At 36.6% G+C, this 15,931-nt stretch overlaps 1 protein-coding gene across 2 annotated transcripts in view; it reads right to left on the reverse strand.

Moving 5' to 3' along the window:
• ADAD1 (adenosine deaminase domain containing 1) overlaps positions 1–15,931 on the reverse strand; it is a 58,216-nt gene that overhangs the window by 34,242 nt on the left and 8,043 nt on the right. For both annotated transcript variants that reach the window (XM_008068389.1, XM_008068390.1), the window contains 2 exons: positions 5,401–5,469; positions 3,789–3,914 (listed from right to left, as the gene is read on the reverse strand). In XM_008068389.1, the coding sequence (XP_008066580.1) occupies positions 3,789–3,914; positions 5,401–5,469 (195 nt within the window). The remainder of the gene's footprint in view (positions 1–3,788; positions 3,915–5,400; positions 5,470–15,931) is intronic.

Here is a 15,931-nt window from a genome sequence, read left to right on the forward strand (position 1 = left end):
AGTATTCTAGTCAAAAGAAGTAACAAGTTCACATCACCCGGGGAAAAGAGAAGACCAGCGTAGATGCTCTAGCAAGTGGGGTGGAGGGAATGGCATAAGATGAAAACATGGAGAGAGACATTACATACCATGCTAAAGAATCTGTGGATTTTACCAAAGCACTTTGGGAAAGCTATGGAAGCAAAAACCATCTTGGGTTACATTTCCTTTCTGCACAGGAAAGGGATCAACAAAAGGTAAACCAACAGAACAGAAGAAAATATTTGCAAACCATGTATTAATAACAGGTAAATATCCAAAATATAACCCACAACTCAACAGTAAAAAACAAACTGGGTTACAAAATGGACAAAGGACCTGAATACACATTTTTCCAAAGAAATCATACAAACAGCTATACGAAGAAGTGCTCAACATCACTAATCATCAGAGAAATGCAAAGCAAAATCACAATGAGACAGCCTCACAAAAGTCAAAATATGACAGGTTTTAGTGATGATGTAGATAAAAGGAACCTTTATATGTTGTTGGTAGGAATGCAAATTTGTACAGTTGTTATGGAAAACAATATGGAAATTCCTCAAAAAAAAAAAAAATAACTGCCATATGACCCAAAAATCCCACTTCTGATATATATCCAAAGGAAATGAAATTAAAATCCAAAGAGATTTGAACCCCTATGTTTACTGTTGCATTATTCACAACAGCCAAGATACAGAAACATCATATCCTATAAATTGTTTCTCTCTCTCTCTCTCTCTCTCTCACACACACACACACACACAGACAGACTATTTTCCAGCCTTAAAAAAAAGACTATTTTGCTATTTGCAACATTAATAAATCTGGAGGACATCATGTTAACTGAGAAAAACAGACACTGGAAGACAAATATTGCATGATCTCTTTAAACAATCTAAAAATGTTGAACTCAGAAAAAAGAGCGTAGAAGGGTGGTTATTAGTAGTGAGGGGGTAGGAGGCATGGGGAGACATTGGTAAAAAAGAACTTGAAGATGTAAAAAAAAGCAAGTTCTAGAGATCTAAGGTACAGCACAGTGACTACATTTAATAATATATTGCATACTTGCAATTTCTGTTCAATATTGTGGCTGTTAGGGTGGAGGGCAGGTAAACCAGGAGAATTTGGTGCGACAGAAAAAGCAAGTGTGGTAAACCATGTTTAATGTTTCCAGAAAGTCAAGTGAATAGGTAATAAAATTCACTAGATTTTGCAATATGCAGGTGATGAGTACCCTTGACAAGGACAGTTTCCAAAAAGTAGTAGAGGAAAAAAAAAAAACGAAGTTGGAGCAAAGAGTAGACATGGTGGATGTAAAGAGCTTCTTGATGACGTTTGGTTACAGAGTCAAGTAAATAATGACTTTGAATTTAAGTACAAAGGTACCAAGGGTTTAAAGAAGGGTTTATTTTTAGGACAAAAGTTTGGGAAGCCAAGCTTTCCAGACACTGGAGAAATGAAAGCAAAGATGTATTATTCAGGGGCATCTGGGCACAGACTCTGCTTTCATTCCTAGGATAGGGATGTGACCCTGTGAATGCTGAACTTGACTCAATACCTTCCTTTAAATAGAATTATATAGTATCAGCAAGCTCAGGAATGATATAAGCTCTGGGTTGCAAAGAGCTTCTTTCTCTGAGAAGAACTCAGCCTTTTTCTCAACTCTGTAAAACTCAACTTGCAATGCTTCAGGAACTAGAGTTTGATAATGCAGAGAAAAGAAGATAACCAAAAGAAAGACTTTATCAGGATGTGAGAGGTAATGTAATCAGAACTTAAGTGAAAGAACTAGCCTATGAGAGGAGAGGTTCTTCCTCTGCTGTCACAGTAGAGATGAATACCAATACAAGAAAGTATATAGAACTGGTGGCAGGAGAGAGAACATCTGGATCTGATAGCTTCTTATGGGCCCAATTAAAAATGATGAGACAAGATTTCTAAAAATACATTTTACATATGTATTGATTGTGTGAGTTACTCCAGATATGTCCACCTGATTTCGCTCGGGCTTTCTCATTCTATATTCATGATCATAATTTCTAAAACTACATTTATTCTTCTCATCCATGTTCTTCTGTCCCCCCAACATACTTCACACTAGCTTCTAGATTCCCTGTAGATATGGAAACACTATTCTCCAATGTAAACTCAAAATGATGCTATTGGTTTTTACTTCATCTATCATTTACTGTTACCATATTATCACATCAATTTAAAAGATATATATTTTCCCCTTCCTGTTCTCAACTCTAATGTAGGCAATCCATCACAACTTCCTAAGTTGTGGCTCCATAATTCAGGGTGAACCCTTGTAATCTTTTGAAAAAATTGTTTGCTGTCAAGTATTGCTTAAACATTTATCTTAATCATCACAAATGAGATTAAGTTTTTACTAAATGCCAAGTACTATGGTAAATACTTTATTTACATGATTATATCTAACCCTAACAACCCCATGAAGTAGGGTTGTTGTTTCTAGTATCTCTATTTTTAAGAAATGAGAAGAAAATTAAAGTATAGAGATGCTAAGTACATAATTTGCCCAAAATAATTAAAGTAGCAGTTGAGTCTGATGTTAACACTTTCAACTACTACAGCACACTGTCTATCCCTGTTCACAGACTATTAGTAATTTTATTGACCCTAACATTTGACTGTATTTTAAGCCACTTTATAATTTGGCAGTATTTATCAATCTAACTATATTTTGTATTACGCCAGTACGCAGATTACTCTGTAACAGCAATAAATTTACCTCATTGCCTCATAACAGTTTTCATACTGCTTTTTTCCCTCATGTCTATCTCTTCAAAAATGTCTTCCAGCTGGGCTCGGTGGCTCAGCCTGTAATCCCGCGCCTTTGGGAGGCTGAGGTGAGTGGATTGCCTGAGCCCGCGGGTTCGAGACCCGCCTGGGTAGGCGAGATCTCATCTCTACAATAAATCAAAAAATCAGCCGGGCATGGTAGTGCATGCCTGTAATTCTGGCTACTTAGAAGGCTGAGGAGGAAGGATTGCTGGAGCCCAGCAGGTGGAGGCTGAGTGAGATTCCAAATCAAAAAAAAAAAAAAAAGTCTTCCTTTCCTTGTTAATCCTTAATCTTTCAGCTTAAGTCTCATCTCTTCCAAAAGATTTTAACTATATCATTTCTTTCCTATGAATTCTCACATATTTTTACATATGAACAATTTTCATCAACTTAGATTTTCAACTAGTGTGTATATGTATATATAAAGTATCTCTTCCAACCTTGGTCAAAATAACTCATGAACCAGATCTAAAACTGTTTTCATCATTTATAATACCTAGTTCAGAGATGAGTATAAGCCTCAATTAATGATCAACCTAGAACATTAAATGGTGAAAAAAATATAAAAATATAGCTAGAATCACATTATATAGTCACAAGAATATTATTTTCCATATTTTAATCATTTCTTAATTATATGCTGATTTTTATAGCCCTCTTCTCAATGTTTGTTATAACAAGGATTAGATTTCAGGAGGATACTGGTACCAGCAGTTTAAAGTTTAAAATGTTAGGACTTTTATGAATCTATTTGTTCCTGGTTAAAGTACTTTAGCTCCACCTTTGAGAGTCTTTGTGTTTAGTGACTCACAACTATGAGAAAAGTCACCCCAAATCAATGAAATACCATTGTGAACAGGGGTAGAGGTAGTTAATTAAAATACTACTGCAGTATACTTCAGATCATTAAGATATTCGGTTTTTCTACAAACTAATACATCCAAAATTTTTGGACTTACCTCTTTCAATTATAAAAGCAGCCAATGAATTGCTATATTGAAGATATTCTGAGTGAGTAGTAATTAGCTGATTAAATGTTTCTGTAACAATCTGTGAAATCTTTGTAAACTGAATTTGTCTCCCTTCTAGAAAAAAATCAAAATATGAATTCGAATAACATTGTTCTTTCTCCCAGAGATTTTTTTTATTATTATTCTTACAATCTTATAGTCAAGTTAGTTAACAGCTTATAGACCTATGCAAGCAAATTTATAATTATATCATGATTGAGAGTTTAAAGTATTTAATTCTAATAAAACACAAGTTACTGAGCATTTGGACAATTTATAAAAAAATGTGTATTACATACTAGAGGACTACTGAATTATATTTGTAGAGTTTAGTCTGACATGATATTCAAGTCATAAGGACGGTTGTTTTTGTAATAAGACTGTCTCAGACACTGCTAAATGACCAACATCCCAGTGGTCCTCTCTAATCACTATGAGAGTCAAAATATACTTCTTTGTTATTTGCCCCAATGAGAACCACTCGAAATCTCTTGATATAGATTCATTTTTCACTAAAAAAGCCACAAATTTTGAAAGAGGTCTCAAACTTTGAAAGAAGACAGTTCTAAGTAAGTTGGATTAGCACAGAACGGCTTATAACCAAGAATATACATCCAAAGTCACCTTTGGACTCTTTTTTTAAGACATAACAGAGCTTGAGATTTTAGAGTAGAAGGTCCTGGAATTTTGTTGCCTTGTAGATATATGATTGTGCATCTCTCATGAAGAATCACCGTTCTTGAGAATGAGGTTGCAGAAACACTTAATACAGTGTTTCTAAAAGTTTGGCTATAAACTACTGAAGGTTCCTGATGGTTCATTGTGGTTGCTGGTAGTTGAGTTCACAAACCATTTAGTATTTTCAGAGGGAATAAAGTAATAAGACAATTTTTCTCTCATGCATTACATATATTTAAAATGTATAATCAATAATTTTTACAGAAATCCTTTTTACCTACTTAATAATCATTTCATAAATGCTAAAAATATGACATTAGTTTCAGCTAACATTCTGCTAACTGGATACAATTAATTTCAGTTAGTCCATTCAGATGCTCTTGTTTATATTAGTTCAACTTTCATTTTTATTTAATGTAATTAATTCTCTCTTCTTGGAAAATAAGTGAACTCGTATTACCAAAAAAAAGCGAAAGAAGAGTCACAAAATCAATGACAAAATGAAGCTCTGAAAGGTTGGGCATGGTGGCTCATGACTATAACCCCAGTACTTTTGGAAGTCAAGGCAGGAGGATTACTTGAGCGCAGGAGTTTGAAACCAGCCTGGGCAACATAGCTAGATCTAGTCACTTAAAAAAAAAAAATAGCCAGGTGTAGTGGCACCTGTGCCTGTAGTTCCAGCTACGAGGGAAGATGAGGCAGAGGGATCACCTGAGCCCAGGAGGCCACGGCAAGGGTGAATCGTGACTATGCCTGGGGGACAGAATAAAATCCTAACTCAAAAAAATAAAAGCAGCTCTGAGAGAAAGCAGAATGAACTGCTGACTCTGTTTATCACCAAAAACTCATGATACAGGAGAAACATCACAAAGGACTTTCCTACCATAATGTACTTTTGAAACATATGCTGGTTCAGGAGAAACAACAGTTTCTGCAGGAATTGGAGGAGGACCTATAAATAAGACAAAAACATAAGGAAACATGAAATTTCAACTTCCAAAGAGCTAGTACTTCACTATTCTGTAATAAAACAGCAAGCAGAAATGATCATTTTTCTGTATATTTTTGCCAATTCTAGGCCATCAAACATCCATTAGCTCAGCTTTAATAAATGTCTTTTCCATTTAGAAATCAGTTATGCAAACATATTTCTGGGTTTCCTAATAGTACACTACAATATAGCTTGGTTTGTAATAGATGCAACATTGAAAAGCAGATAAAATGAAGTCCTATTTTAGACACTTATAAATTATTTTCTATATACAATAATACTATGTAAAACATTTTAAATTAATAAATAAAATATACCATTTTAATACTATTTTATCAGGCTATTTTTCTAAAGAAATGATACATTCAAAGTTTTCAATGCTTTTAGTTCCATTCCTTGCGACTGCTTTCCAAGTTGATGTCCAAAGTTACGAAATAAAAGAAAAATAAGAAAAGAACATGACACTAAACCTAAGGGACGAAAAAGACCAGGATAGCTGAAATAAAGAGGCTCTGAAGCTAAGGTACCAACTAAAGTAGTCAGTCTCTCTTAAAAATCATTCATAAACACAAAGCAAATAGAACTGCTTCTCTGGACTTAATTTTGAGGAAGAAGGAAAACTGGTTGAATATATAGAAATGAACAAAGAAATTGTGACAATGTCACCTTAGAGCTCATATAAGTAAAGGAAATACTAAGTACAGTTAGATATATATCTTGGACTTCGGTTAAGTGGAATTTTAAAAACTCAGAGAAAGAGAAACTTAGCTCCATTTACTTAAGTATGGCTCAAATGGAATGAAAATTAAAGATATTAAATCCTATTTATTATGCACAAATAATTTCAATAAACAAAGAAAATAAGACTGTACCAGATGGTATGCATATTAAAACACCATGTACCATGTACCAAATTAACCTTGAAAAAGAACAAAGTTAGAAGATTCATGCTTCCTGATTTCAAAGCTTACTCCAAAGTGACAGTAATCAAAATAGTGTAGTACTGGTATAAACACAGACATACAGAGCAATGTAATAGAGACTCCAGAAATAAATCTTTGCATATATGGTCAAATGATTCTTGACAAGGGTTACAAGACCACTCAAGATAAAGGGCAATGTTTTCAACAAACGATACTGGGAAAACTGAATATCCACATGCAAAAGAATGAAGATGAACCCTTAACTTACACCATATACAAAAATTAACTCAAAATGAATAAAAGATTTAAACATAACAGTTGAAACTATACAATCTTTGAAAGAAAATAGAGCAAAAGCTTCACAATATTGAATTTGGCAATGACAGAGGCAACAGAACAAAAAACAGGCAAACCAGACTTCATAAAATTTAAAAACTTTTGTACATCAAAGGACACTTTTAAGAGACTAAAAAGGCAACCTACAGAATGGGGAAAAATATTTGTAAATCATATAGCTGATAAAGGTTTGATATCCAGAATATACAGAGGGCTTCTAAAACTCAACAAAAAAATAATAACCCAATTGAAAAATGAGTAAAAGACTTTATAGATATTTCTCTAAAGAAGATATACAATGGCTAAAAAGCATATGAAAAGATGCTCAACATCACTAATCATTATGGAAATGTAAGCTGAAACCACAATGAAATACCACTTCACATCCACTAGGATGCCTACTATTAAAAAAAAGAAAATAAGGATGTTGAAAAATTGGAATTCTTGTGCACAGTAGGTGGAGCCTAATGATAGTGCAACCATCATGGAAAACAGTATGGCAGTTTCCTCAAAAAATTTAAAAATTACCATATCACCCACCAATTCCATTTTTAGGTATACAATTCCAAGAATTGAAAGCAGGGGGCTGAAAAGATATTTGTACCCCAATGTTCACAGCAGCATTATTCATGATAGCCAAAACCTGGAGGCAATCCTAGAGCCCACATCGACAGATAAATAGGTAAACAAAAAGAAATATTATTCAGCCTTTACGGACACATTTTACAACATGGATGAATCTTGAGGACATTATCCAAGTAAAATAAGCCTGTCATGAAAAAAAACAAATACTGCATAATTCTACATACAAAAGGTACTCAAATTCCTAGAAACAGAAAGTAGAATGGTGGTTGCCATGGGCTTAGGGAAGAGGGGAATGGGGGGTTGTTAATCAACACGTATAGAATTTTAGTTTTGCAAAACTAAAAAGGGTTCTGGATATTGGTTGCAATACAGTGAATGTACTTAACAATACTAAACAGTATGCTTAAAATGGTTAAGATAGTAAATTTTATGTTATGTAGAGGGAGCCCAGAGGCAGAGTCCTACCAGAGAAGACGAAAAGGGCAGCCAGGGTTCTACTGGTGCAATGGCTGGTGCTATAGTTGTTCAGCTTGGACCCTAGAGATTCCTGGTTTGCAGAAGCTGAGCGCCATTTTTTAAAAAAAATCAAAATCCTTCCTGGGCAGAAAATGATGGAAGAGACTGACTAAGTGGGGGCTTGTGAGCAAGTGGCTAGTGCCCTCCTGGTGAAGCAGCTGGGGCTGTAGCTTCTCTGCTTGGTCCCTAGTGCTTACAGGTCACAGAAGCTAAGCACCATTTTTTTTTAAAGGACAAAAGTCTTCCTGTGAAGAAGCGGTGGGGAGAGACTACCAGCTCCAGGCTCTGCCTTACCACTGCAGCAGGAGAGACTGCTGGCTCCAGGCTTTGCCTCACCACTTCAGCACCTGGTTGGATACTGGCAGTAAGGGCAGTAGAGGGAGCCCAGATGCAGAGTCCTACCAGAGAAGATGAAACGGGCACCCCACTAACATCTTGAAAATGGGGCAGGAAAGTATTCCGACTAGCTCACCAAGAGCAACAGACCTGATCTCTGTGACTGGTGGATCAACTATGCAGGGGTTGATCATGACCCAGAGGGAATATCCTGAAAGCACAAACTTCGGAGGGACCTGACGAGTGCTGAGTCTCAGGTGCCCCACACCCCTACCCTCATCCAGTCATGGGAAAAGGGTGTGGCCAGAAACAGACAAGGAAGAACTCCAAAGAGATCAGTGGTGATTCCAGGGCTGACCCAACCCCTGTCATCCCCAGCAATCCTCTGAACATTAGACCCACACAGGTGGGGCCTGACTGAGAGGGATAAACCTAGGTAGAGCCTGGACATCAGTCACAATAGAACTCCATTCCAGGATAGGCCTGCTGGGACACCCCCGCGAGTACATACCTGGGGAAGAGACAATCCCACACCTCCCCAGTGGAAGGGATCTCCCTGATCATAAGAGAGTAGGAGGGAAGGACTGCAGCCACACCCAACCCCACAGTACCCTCCTTCTCTGCTAGGGCACTGGGGAGAGAATGAAAGAGGTGGAAGTCCTGCAGAAGATAGCAGGGCAGATGAGAGGAACAATTACAGAGCCTGCCATGAGAGGGCAAGTGTTTTTTCCTTGTTTGTGCCTGTTTGTTAGTTCACCTATTTCTCACATAGTTTTCTTTGTGCATTAATGTGTATGTGAGAGTTTGATTTGAACCCCCCCCTTTTTTCTTTTCTTTCTTCTTTTGTTTTTTTGTTTTCTGTTTATGTGTGTATGTGAATGACTGAGTGTTCATCTTTCAGTTTTTTTGTTGTTGATTTGTTTTTGCTCTTTTGTTCTTTTTTTGTATTTTTTTAAAAGTTTACAGTATGTGTCAATATACGTGTGAGGGTTCAATCTGAATTCCTTTGTTTTGTTTTTCTTCTCCATTCATTTTGTGTTAGGGGTGTGTTTTGTGTGTGTGTGTGCTTATTTTTCCTGGTTTTGTGTTGTTATTTGCTTTGTTATACTTTGTTGTTATTCCAGTTTGTTTTGGGGGGTGTGTGTATGTCTGCATGTGTGTGTTCAATTGTTTTTTGCTTTGGTTTCTGCTTTCATTGTTTAGTGTTTTATTTCCTCTTTTTAAAAATTCTTGTCCATCTTATTTCATTCTATTTTTCTCTGTGCTCCTCATTGCTGTCACTATATCTTGGACTCAGGGGGTACACGCACATGCCCATAGCATCATCATACAGAGTGGTAGTGGGGAGTGAGTCTCAGGAACACATACCACAATCAGTGAACATTGTAATTTGCAAGTAGTTTCTGAATCCTAACACAACATTCCCTACCTTATTTGACTTTCAGAACTACAAGAGACAGCAAAGCTTCCCACCAACAGTCCTGTTTCAAAATAGAACAAATCCAGAGCCCAGATAAGGGAAGAATAGAGGGCTGAGCAAACATCAGAAGGGAAAGCCTGTCCCACCGACACTGAATAATGGAACTAAAAAGAAAAGCAAGAGATCTGTCACAAATAAGGAAAAACCAAAGGAAGACCACAGGTAAATTCAAGTGTAACAAAGAGAAAACTCCTGAAAAATCAGACCTTGGAGCCCAAAAAATGTAAATCACCAACGACTGGCCCCATGGTATGACAGGGATTAGGGAATGTATGGAAAGAGTGAATAGGACTCAAGAAAGACAAGATGCAACACCGAAAGAACTTGTAACAGAGATTTTGGCAAAAAAAACTTCATCCAGGAAATAAATAAGATATCAAGCATGGAAAGCAGAATTAATCTAGTTGAAGAAAGAATCTCAGAACTTGAAGATCAGAACATGGAATCAACCTGATCTATAAAAAACATAGAAAGAAAACTCAGAAAGAAAGAACAAAGCCTACATGAGATGTGCAAATATATCAAGAAGCCAAACCTATACCTGATTGGTATTCCTGAAGTAGAAAGGGAAATGGAGAACACCTTGGAGCAAGTATTCCAGAAGGTAATACAAGAAAACTTTTCCCATCTCACTATAGATGTGACCAGCCAAACACAAGAGATACAGAGAACTCCCACAAGAAGAAGACCAACCCCTAGACACACAGTAATTCGCCTACACAAAGAAGGCACAAAAGAAAAAATCCTAAAGGCAGGAAGAGAGAAAGGTCAGAATACCTACCAGAAAAAACCAATCAGAATAGCAGCAGACCTATCAGCAGAAACAAAATAAGCAAGAAGGGACTGGAGTCGAATATTCAAAGTCCTCAAAGACAAACAATTTCAACCAGGAATTTCCGATCCAGCCAAACTCAGCTTCATCAGTGATAGACAATTAAAATACTTCCCAGATATCCAATCCCTAAGAGATTATGCAGCTTCCAGGTTAGCTCTACAGGAGACACTTAAAAAGGTATTAAGCACAGAAGAAAGAAAAAGAAAGAATGACCACACACTTCCCAAGAGAACAGCAGAGCACGGAATCAACAGAGAATACAGCACAACAACAAACTTGAAAACACACACATACATCAACCGCAAAGTGACAAGTAAAAAGTAAACAAAGAAAAAAAACTTTACATGAACCTCAGAAAAGTGATTAAAAAAGTACATTTCAATAATCAGCCTGAATGTGAATGGACTACATGCACCACTGAAAAGACACAGAATGGCAAACTGGGTAAGAAAACATGACCCAAATATTTGCTGCATCCAGGAAACATATCTCACACAAGGGACACACACAGACTCGAAGTTAAAGGATGGAAGATGAGTTTCCAGGCAAATGGATCACAAAAGAAGGTTGGAGTCACCATCTTAATATCAGACAAAACAACCTTTAAGCTATCAAATATTTAAAAAGATACAAAAGAACATTACATAATGATAAAACGTTCAATCCATCAACAAGAAATATTCACTCTAAACACATATGCACCCAACACAGGAGCACCAGCATTTATAAAGCAACTACTAAGTAAACTAAAAAGAAAATACTGACTCTAATACTATTACAGCAGGAGACTTGAATATCCCACAAACAGTCCTAGATAGATCATCGAGGCAAAAAATCAACAAGGAGATCCAGAACCTAAACTTGACACTCGACCAAATGGACTTAAGACATACCTACAGATTATTCCACCCAACAACCACAGAATATACATTCCTCTCATCACCACATGGAACATACTCCAAGATCAATCACATCCTTGGTCATAAATCAAGCATAAACAAATTCCATAAGGGTGAAATATTGCCGTGCACTTTCTCAGGCCACAGTAGAAAAAAAAAATATCAATACCAACAAAACTCCCCCAGATCCCATAAAGACATGGACACTAAACAGCACGATGCTGAACAACTACTGGTTCAACAATGAAATCAAAGAAGAAATTAAAAGATTCCTGAAAACAAATAAAAACAAAGACACATATTACCAAAACCTCTGGGATGCCATGAAAACAGTTCTAAGAGGGGAAATGTATATCTCTATAAGCACACATCAAGAAAATGGAAAGATCAGAAGTTGACAGCCTAACAAATCACCCAAGGGAGCTAGAAAGGGAAGTCACCAAAACTCAAACTTTAGCAAAAGAATCCAAATCACCAAAATAATAGCCCAAATACGGGACACAGAAGACAAAAATATCATAGAAAACATCAACAAAACAAAAAGCTGGTACTTTGAAAGAATTAACAAGATTGATGGACCCCTAGCCAAAATGACCAAGAAAAAGAGAGAAAAAGACCAAATACACACAATCAGAAATACAAAAGATCAAATGACAACTGATCCCGAAAAAACACAAAAGATTATCAAAGATTACTATGTACAACTATATGGAAACAAACTTGATAATCTAAATGAAATAGAGGACTTTCTGACATGATACAACTTCCCTAGGTTGAAACAAGAAGACATTGAGATACTATATAGACCAATAAGAACCCAGGAAATGGACTCTGTCATATAAAAACTGCCTACAAAAAAAGCCCTGGACCGGATGGCTTTCCAGTGGAATTCAACAAAATGTACAAGGAGGAGCTGATACCAATCCTACTGAAAGTATTCCAGGCAACTGAGAAAGATGGAATTCTCCCCAAATCATTTTATGAAGTTAACATAACACTGATACCCAAATCGGGTAAAGATCCAACAAAAAGAACTATAGGCCAGTATCCCTTATGAACATAGATTCAAAAATTCTCCACAAGATTCCAGCAAAGCGGATCCAAAAACACATCTCAAAAATCATCCACCATGACCAAGTAGGCTTCATCCCCAGGATGCAGGCTGGTTCAACATTCACAAGACCATAAACATAATTAAACACATTAACAGATATAAAAACAAGAACCACATGATTATATCATTAGATGCAGAAAAAGCTTTTGATAAAATCCAGCATCATTTCTTGATAAAAACCTTCAAACACCTAGGTATAGAAGAAACATACCTTAAAATAGTACCATCTACAATAAACCCACAGCTAACATTGCTAAATGGACAGAAACTGGTACTATTGCCCCTGAAAACTGGAGTAATACAAGACTTCCCACTCTCACCCCCTTGTTCAACATTGTGTTGGAAGTCCTAGCTAGGGCAATTGGACAAGAGAAGGAAATCAGTGGTATCTAAATAGAAAAAGATGAAGTCAAGTCCTCCCTCTTTGCTGAGGATATGACCTATACCTTGAAAATCCAAAAGAATCTGTCAAAAACCTGCCTACACTGATAAATCACTTTGGCAAAGTCTTGGTGTACAAAATAAATGTGCAAAAGGCAGTTGCATTCCTATACACAAACAACAAGCAGGCAGAGAGCCAAATAAAAGACACAATCCCATTCACAACAGCCACACACAAAAAGAAATACCTTGGCATCTTCCTAACCAGAGAAGTGAAAGACCTTTACAATGAGAACTACAAAACACTACTCAAAGAATTCCAAGAAGACACAAACAAATGGCAAAATATTCCACGCTCTGGACAAGAAGAATCAACATTGTTAAGATGTCCATCCTACCAAAGGCAATCTACAGATTCAATGCAATACCCATTAAATTATAAACATCATTCTTCTCAGACCTGGAAATGACAACACACAAATTCATATGGAAACATAAATGACCACAAATAGCCAAAATAATCCTTAGCAAAAGAAACCAAGCTAGAGGTACTACACTTACAGATTTCAAACTTTACTATAGGTTACGGTAATCAAAACATCCTGGTATTGGTACAAGAACAGGCATACAGACCAATGGAACAGGACAGGGATTTCAGAAGCAAAGCCTCAATTTCTCAACCAACTCATCTTTGACAAAGCCTCCAACAACAACCACTGGGGAGAAGACAACCCATTCAGTAAATGGTGCTGGGAAAACTGGCCGATCACATGCAGAAGATTGGAATAGGACCCCTACCTATCCCCATACTCTAACCCTAAATGGATCAAAGGTCTAAATGTAAAACCTCAAACTACAAGAATCTTAGAAAATTCAGGACACAACCTTATGGAAATTGGAACTGGCTACCAATTCCTGATAAAAACCCTAAATGCCCATACCATAAAAAATAAGATAGACAAGTGGGACCTCATCAAACTGATGAGCTTCCGCAAAACAAAAGAAACCATCAAGAGAGCAGGGAGATAGTCCACAGAATGGGAAAAAATATTTGTCAACAGTGTATCTGACAAAGGCCTTACATCTAGGACCTACAAGAACTCAAACACACTGAAAAAAACAAACAGCCCCATTAAAAAGTGGACAAAAGAAATGAATAGACACTTCTTAAAAGAAGATATATGGGCAGTCAACAGACACATTATAAGGATCTGTATAAAGAAAGCAAAGAATTATCACTTGTTAAAACATTGCTTATTTTTTTCCAGATCTGAAGAAAAAAACAAGATGCATATAAATGGAGTTATAAGTGTTGGAGACTCAGAAGATTTTCCAAGTCCTTTGTCATACAACCTAGCTATTCCGTTTACCATACTTTCATTTTAGTCCTGGGGAAAAAAAAGTGCTCAGCCTAACTAACCATCAGAGAAATGCAAATCAAAACCACACTGAGAACCACCTAACCCCAGTAAAAATGGCCATCATTAATAAAACAACAGATGCTGGTGAGGATGTGGAGAAAAAGGAACGCGTCTACACTGCTGGTGGGAATGCAAACTAGTCCAACCTCTTTGGAAGACAATGTGGTGATTTTTGAAAGAACTAGAAACTGACCTTCCATATGACCCAGCAACCCCCCTATTTAGAATATGCCTGGAGAAACTCAAAGCATTCTACAAAAAAGATACCTGCACATGCATGCTTACTGCAGCCCTGCTCACAACAGCAAAAGCACGGAACCAACCATGCTGCCCATCAAAACTGGACTGGATAAAAATAATGTGGTATATATACACAGTGGAATATTATGTAGCCATAAAGGACAAACATATGGACTTTGCAGCAACTTGGATGGATTTCAAGTCTATCATACTCAGTGATCTATCACAGAAACAAAGAACAGAGTACCACGTGTTCTCACTCATAAGCGGACCTTGAATAATTATCATAATATTATAAGAAAGGGATTGGAAGTTGAGGGAAACTGTCAGGGTAGGAAAGGCATACTCATCAATAAGGATACCTGCATAATGAACATTTGTATACCTAATCCTGAACTGTACCTCAAATCTTAAAAAAAAAACAAAAACAAGACACAATGCCCTTGAAGAAAATCAGAGCAGAAAGGTTTCTGAACAGTTAATTGAAAAAACTCTATTTAAATAATGCACAAAACATGAAAAAAGATATACATGTAAATAATTTTAAAATAGTGAGAAGTCCAGAATTTTTTTTAAAAACTAAAAGTTTTTAAAGTTATATGCGCTAAATAAGAACAAGGGGGAGGAGATTAGGAAAACTAATATAATGTTAACAGATAGCAAAGAGAAGAAATAAATACTCATCTTTCTTCTATGTCCTTTTACAAGAAAAATAAATCTTTAAACTCAACTGTCTAGAATAGACAAAGAAAAAACTGTAGCTTCCTATATGTGACAAGTGACCCTACTATATTATTTTTCCAAGTTCTAGACCAAGGGAAAACATATAATTAAAGAGCTGTTAGTTCTAATTAAGGCACTATTGACACTTTTTGAGAAAGTAATGTAAAAGTCCTCGCAGAGTTCACAATTGCAAAGATGTGCAATCAATCTAAATGTCCATTAACGGTTCAGTGGATAATGAAAATGTGGTATATATGGGAGGAGGCCCTCCCCCCAAAAAACAGAATTATTTTTTGGAGGTCAAGCCCCTGGTAGTAAAGACTTCTCCTGCTAGGCAAGTGTTCTCGGCACTCATTGGCATCTGTGTGCCAGTTAGCATTGTTGTGACAGGCTGTGTTCTGGCTTCTGTGAATTTTTCTGGGAGATTCTTTCAACATATTTGCCCATTTCATGATGGGTGATTTGTGAGCACACCTGCCAACACTGCACTGCGTGTTCAGTAGTTTTTCACCAAACACGACATGATCCTCATGCCCCATCTGCTCTATTCACCCAATCTTGCCCCGAGTAACTTTTGTTTGTTTGTTTCCCTAGATGAAAAAAGTCCTTAAAGGGAAACGTTTTGCTGATGTGG

The sequence above is a fragment of the Carlito syrichta genome, unplaced genomic scaffold (assembly GCF_000164805.1).
Source record: "Carlito syrichta isolate Samal-C Ts95f unplaced genomic scaffold, Tarsius_syrichta-2.0.1 Scaffold310650, whole genome shotgun sequence".
Lineage (NCBI taxonomy): Eukaryota > Metazoa > Chordata > Mammalia > Primates > Tarsiidae > Carlito > Carlito syrichta.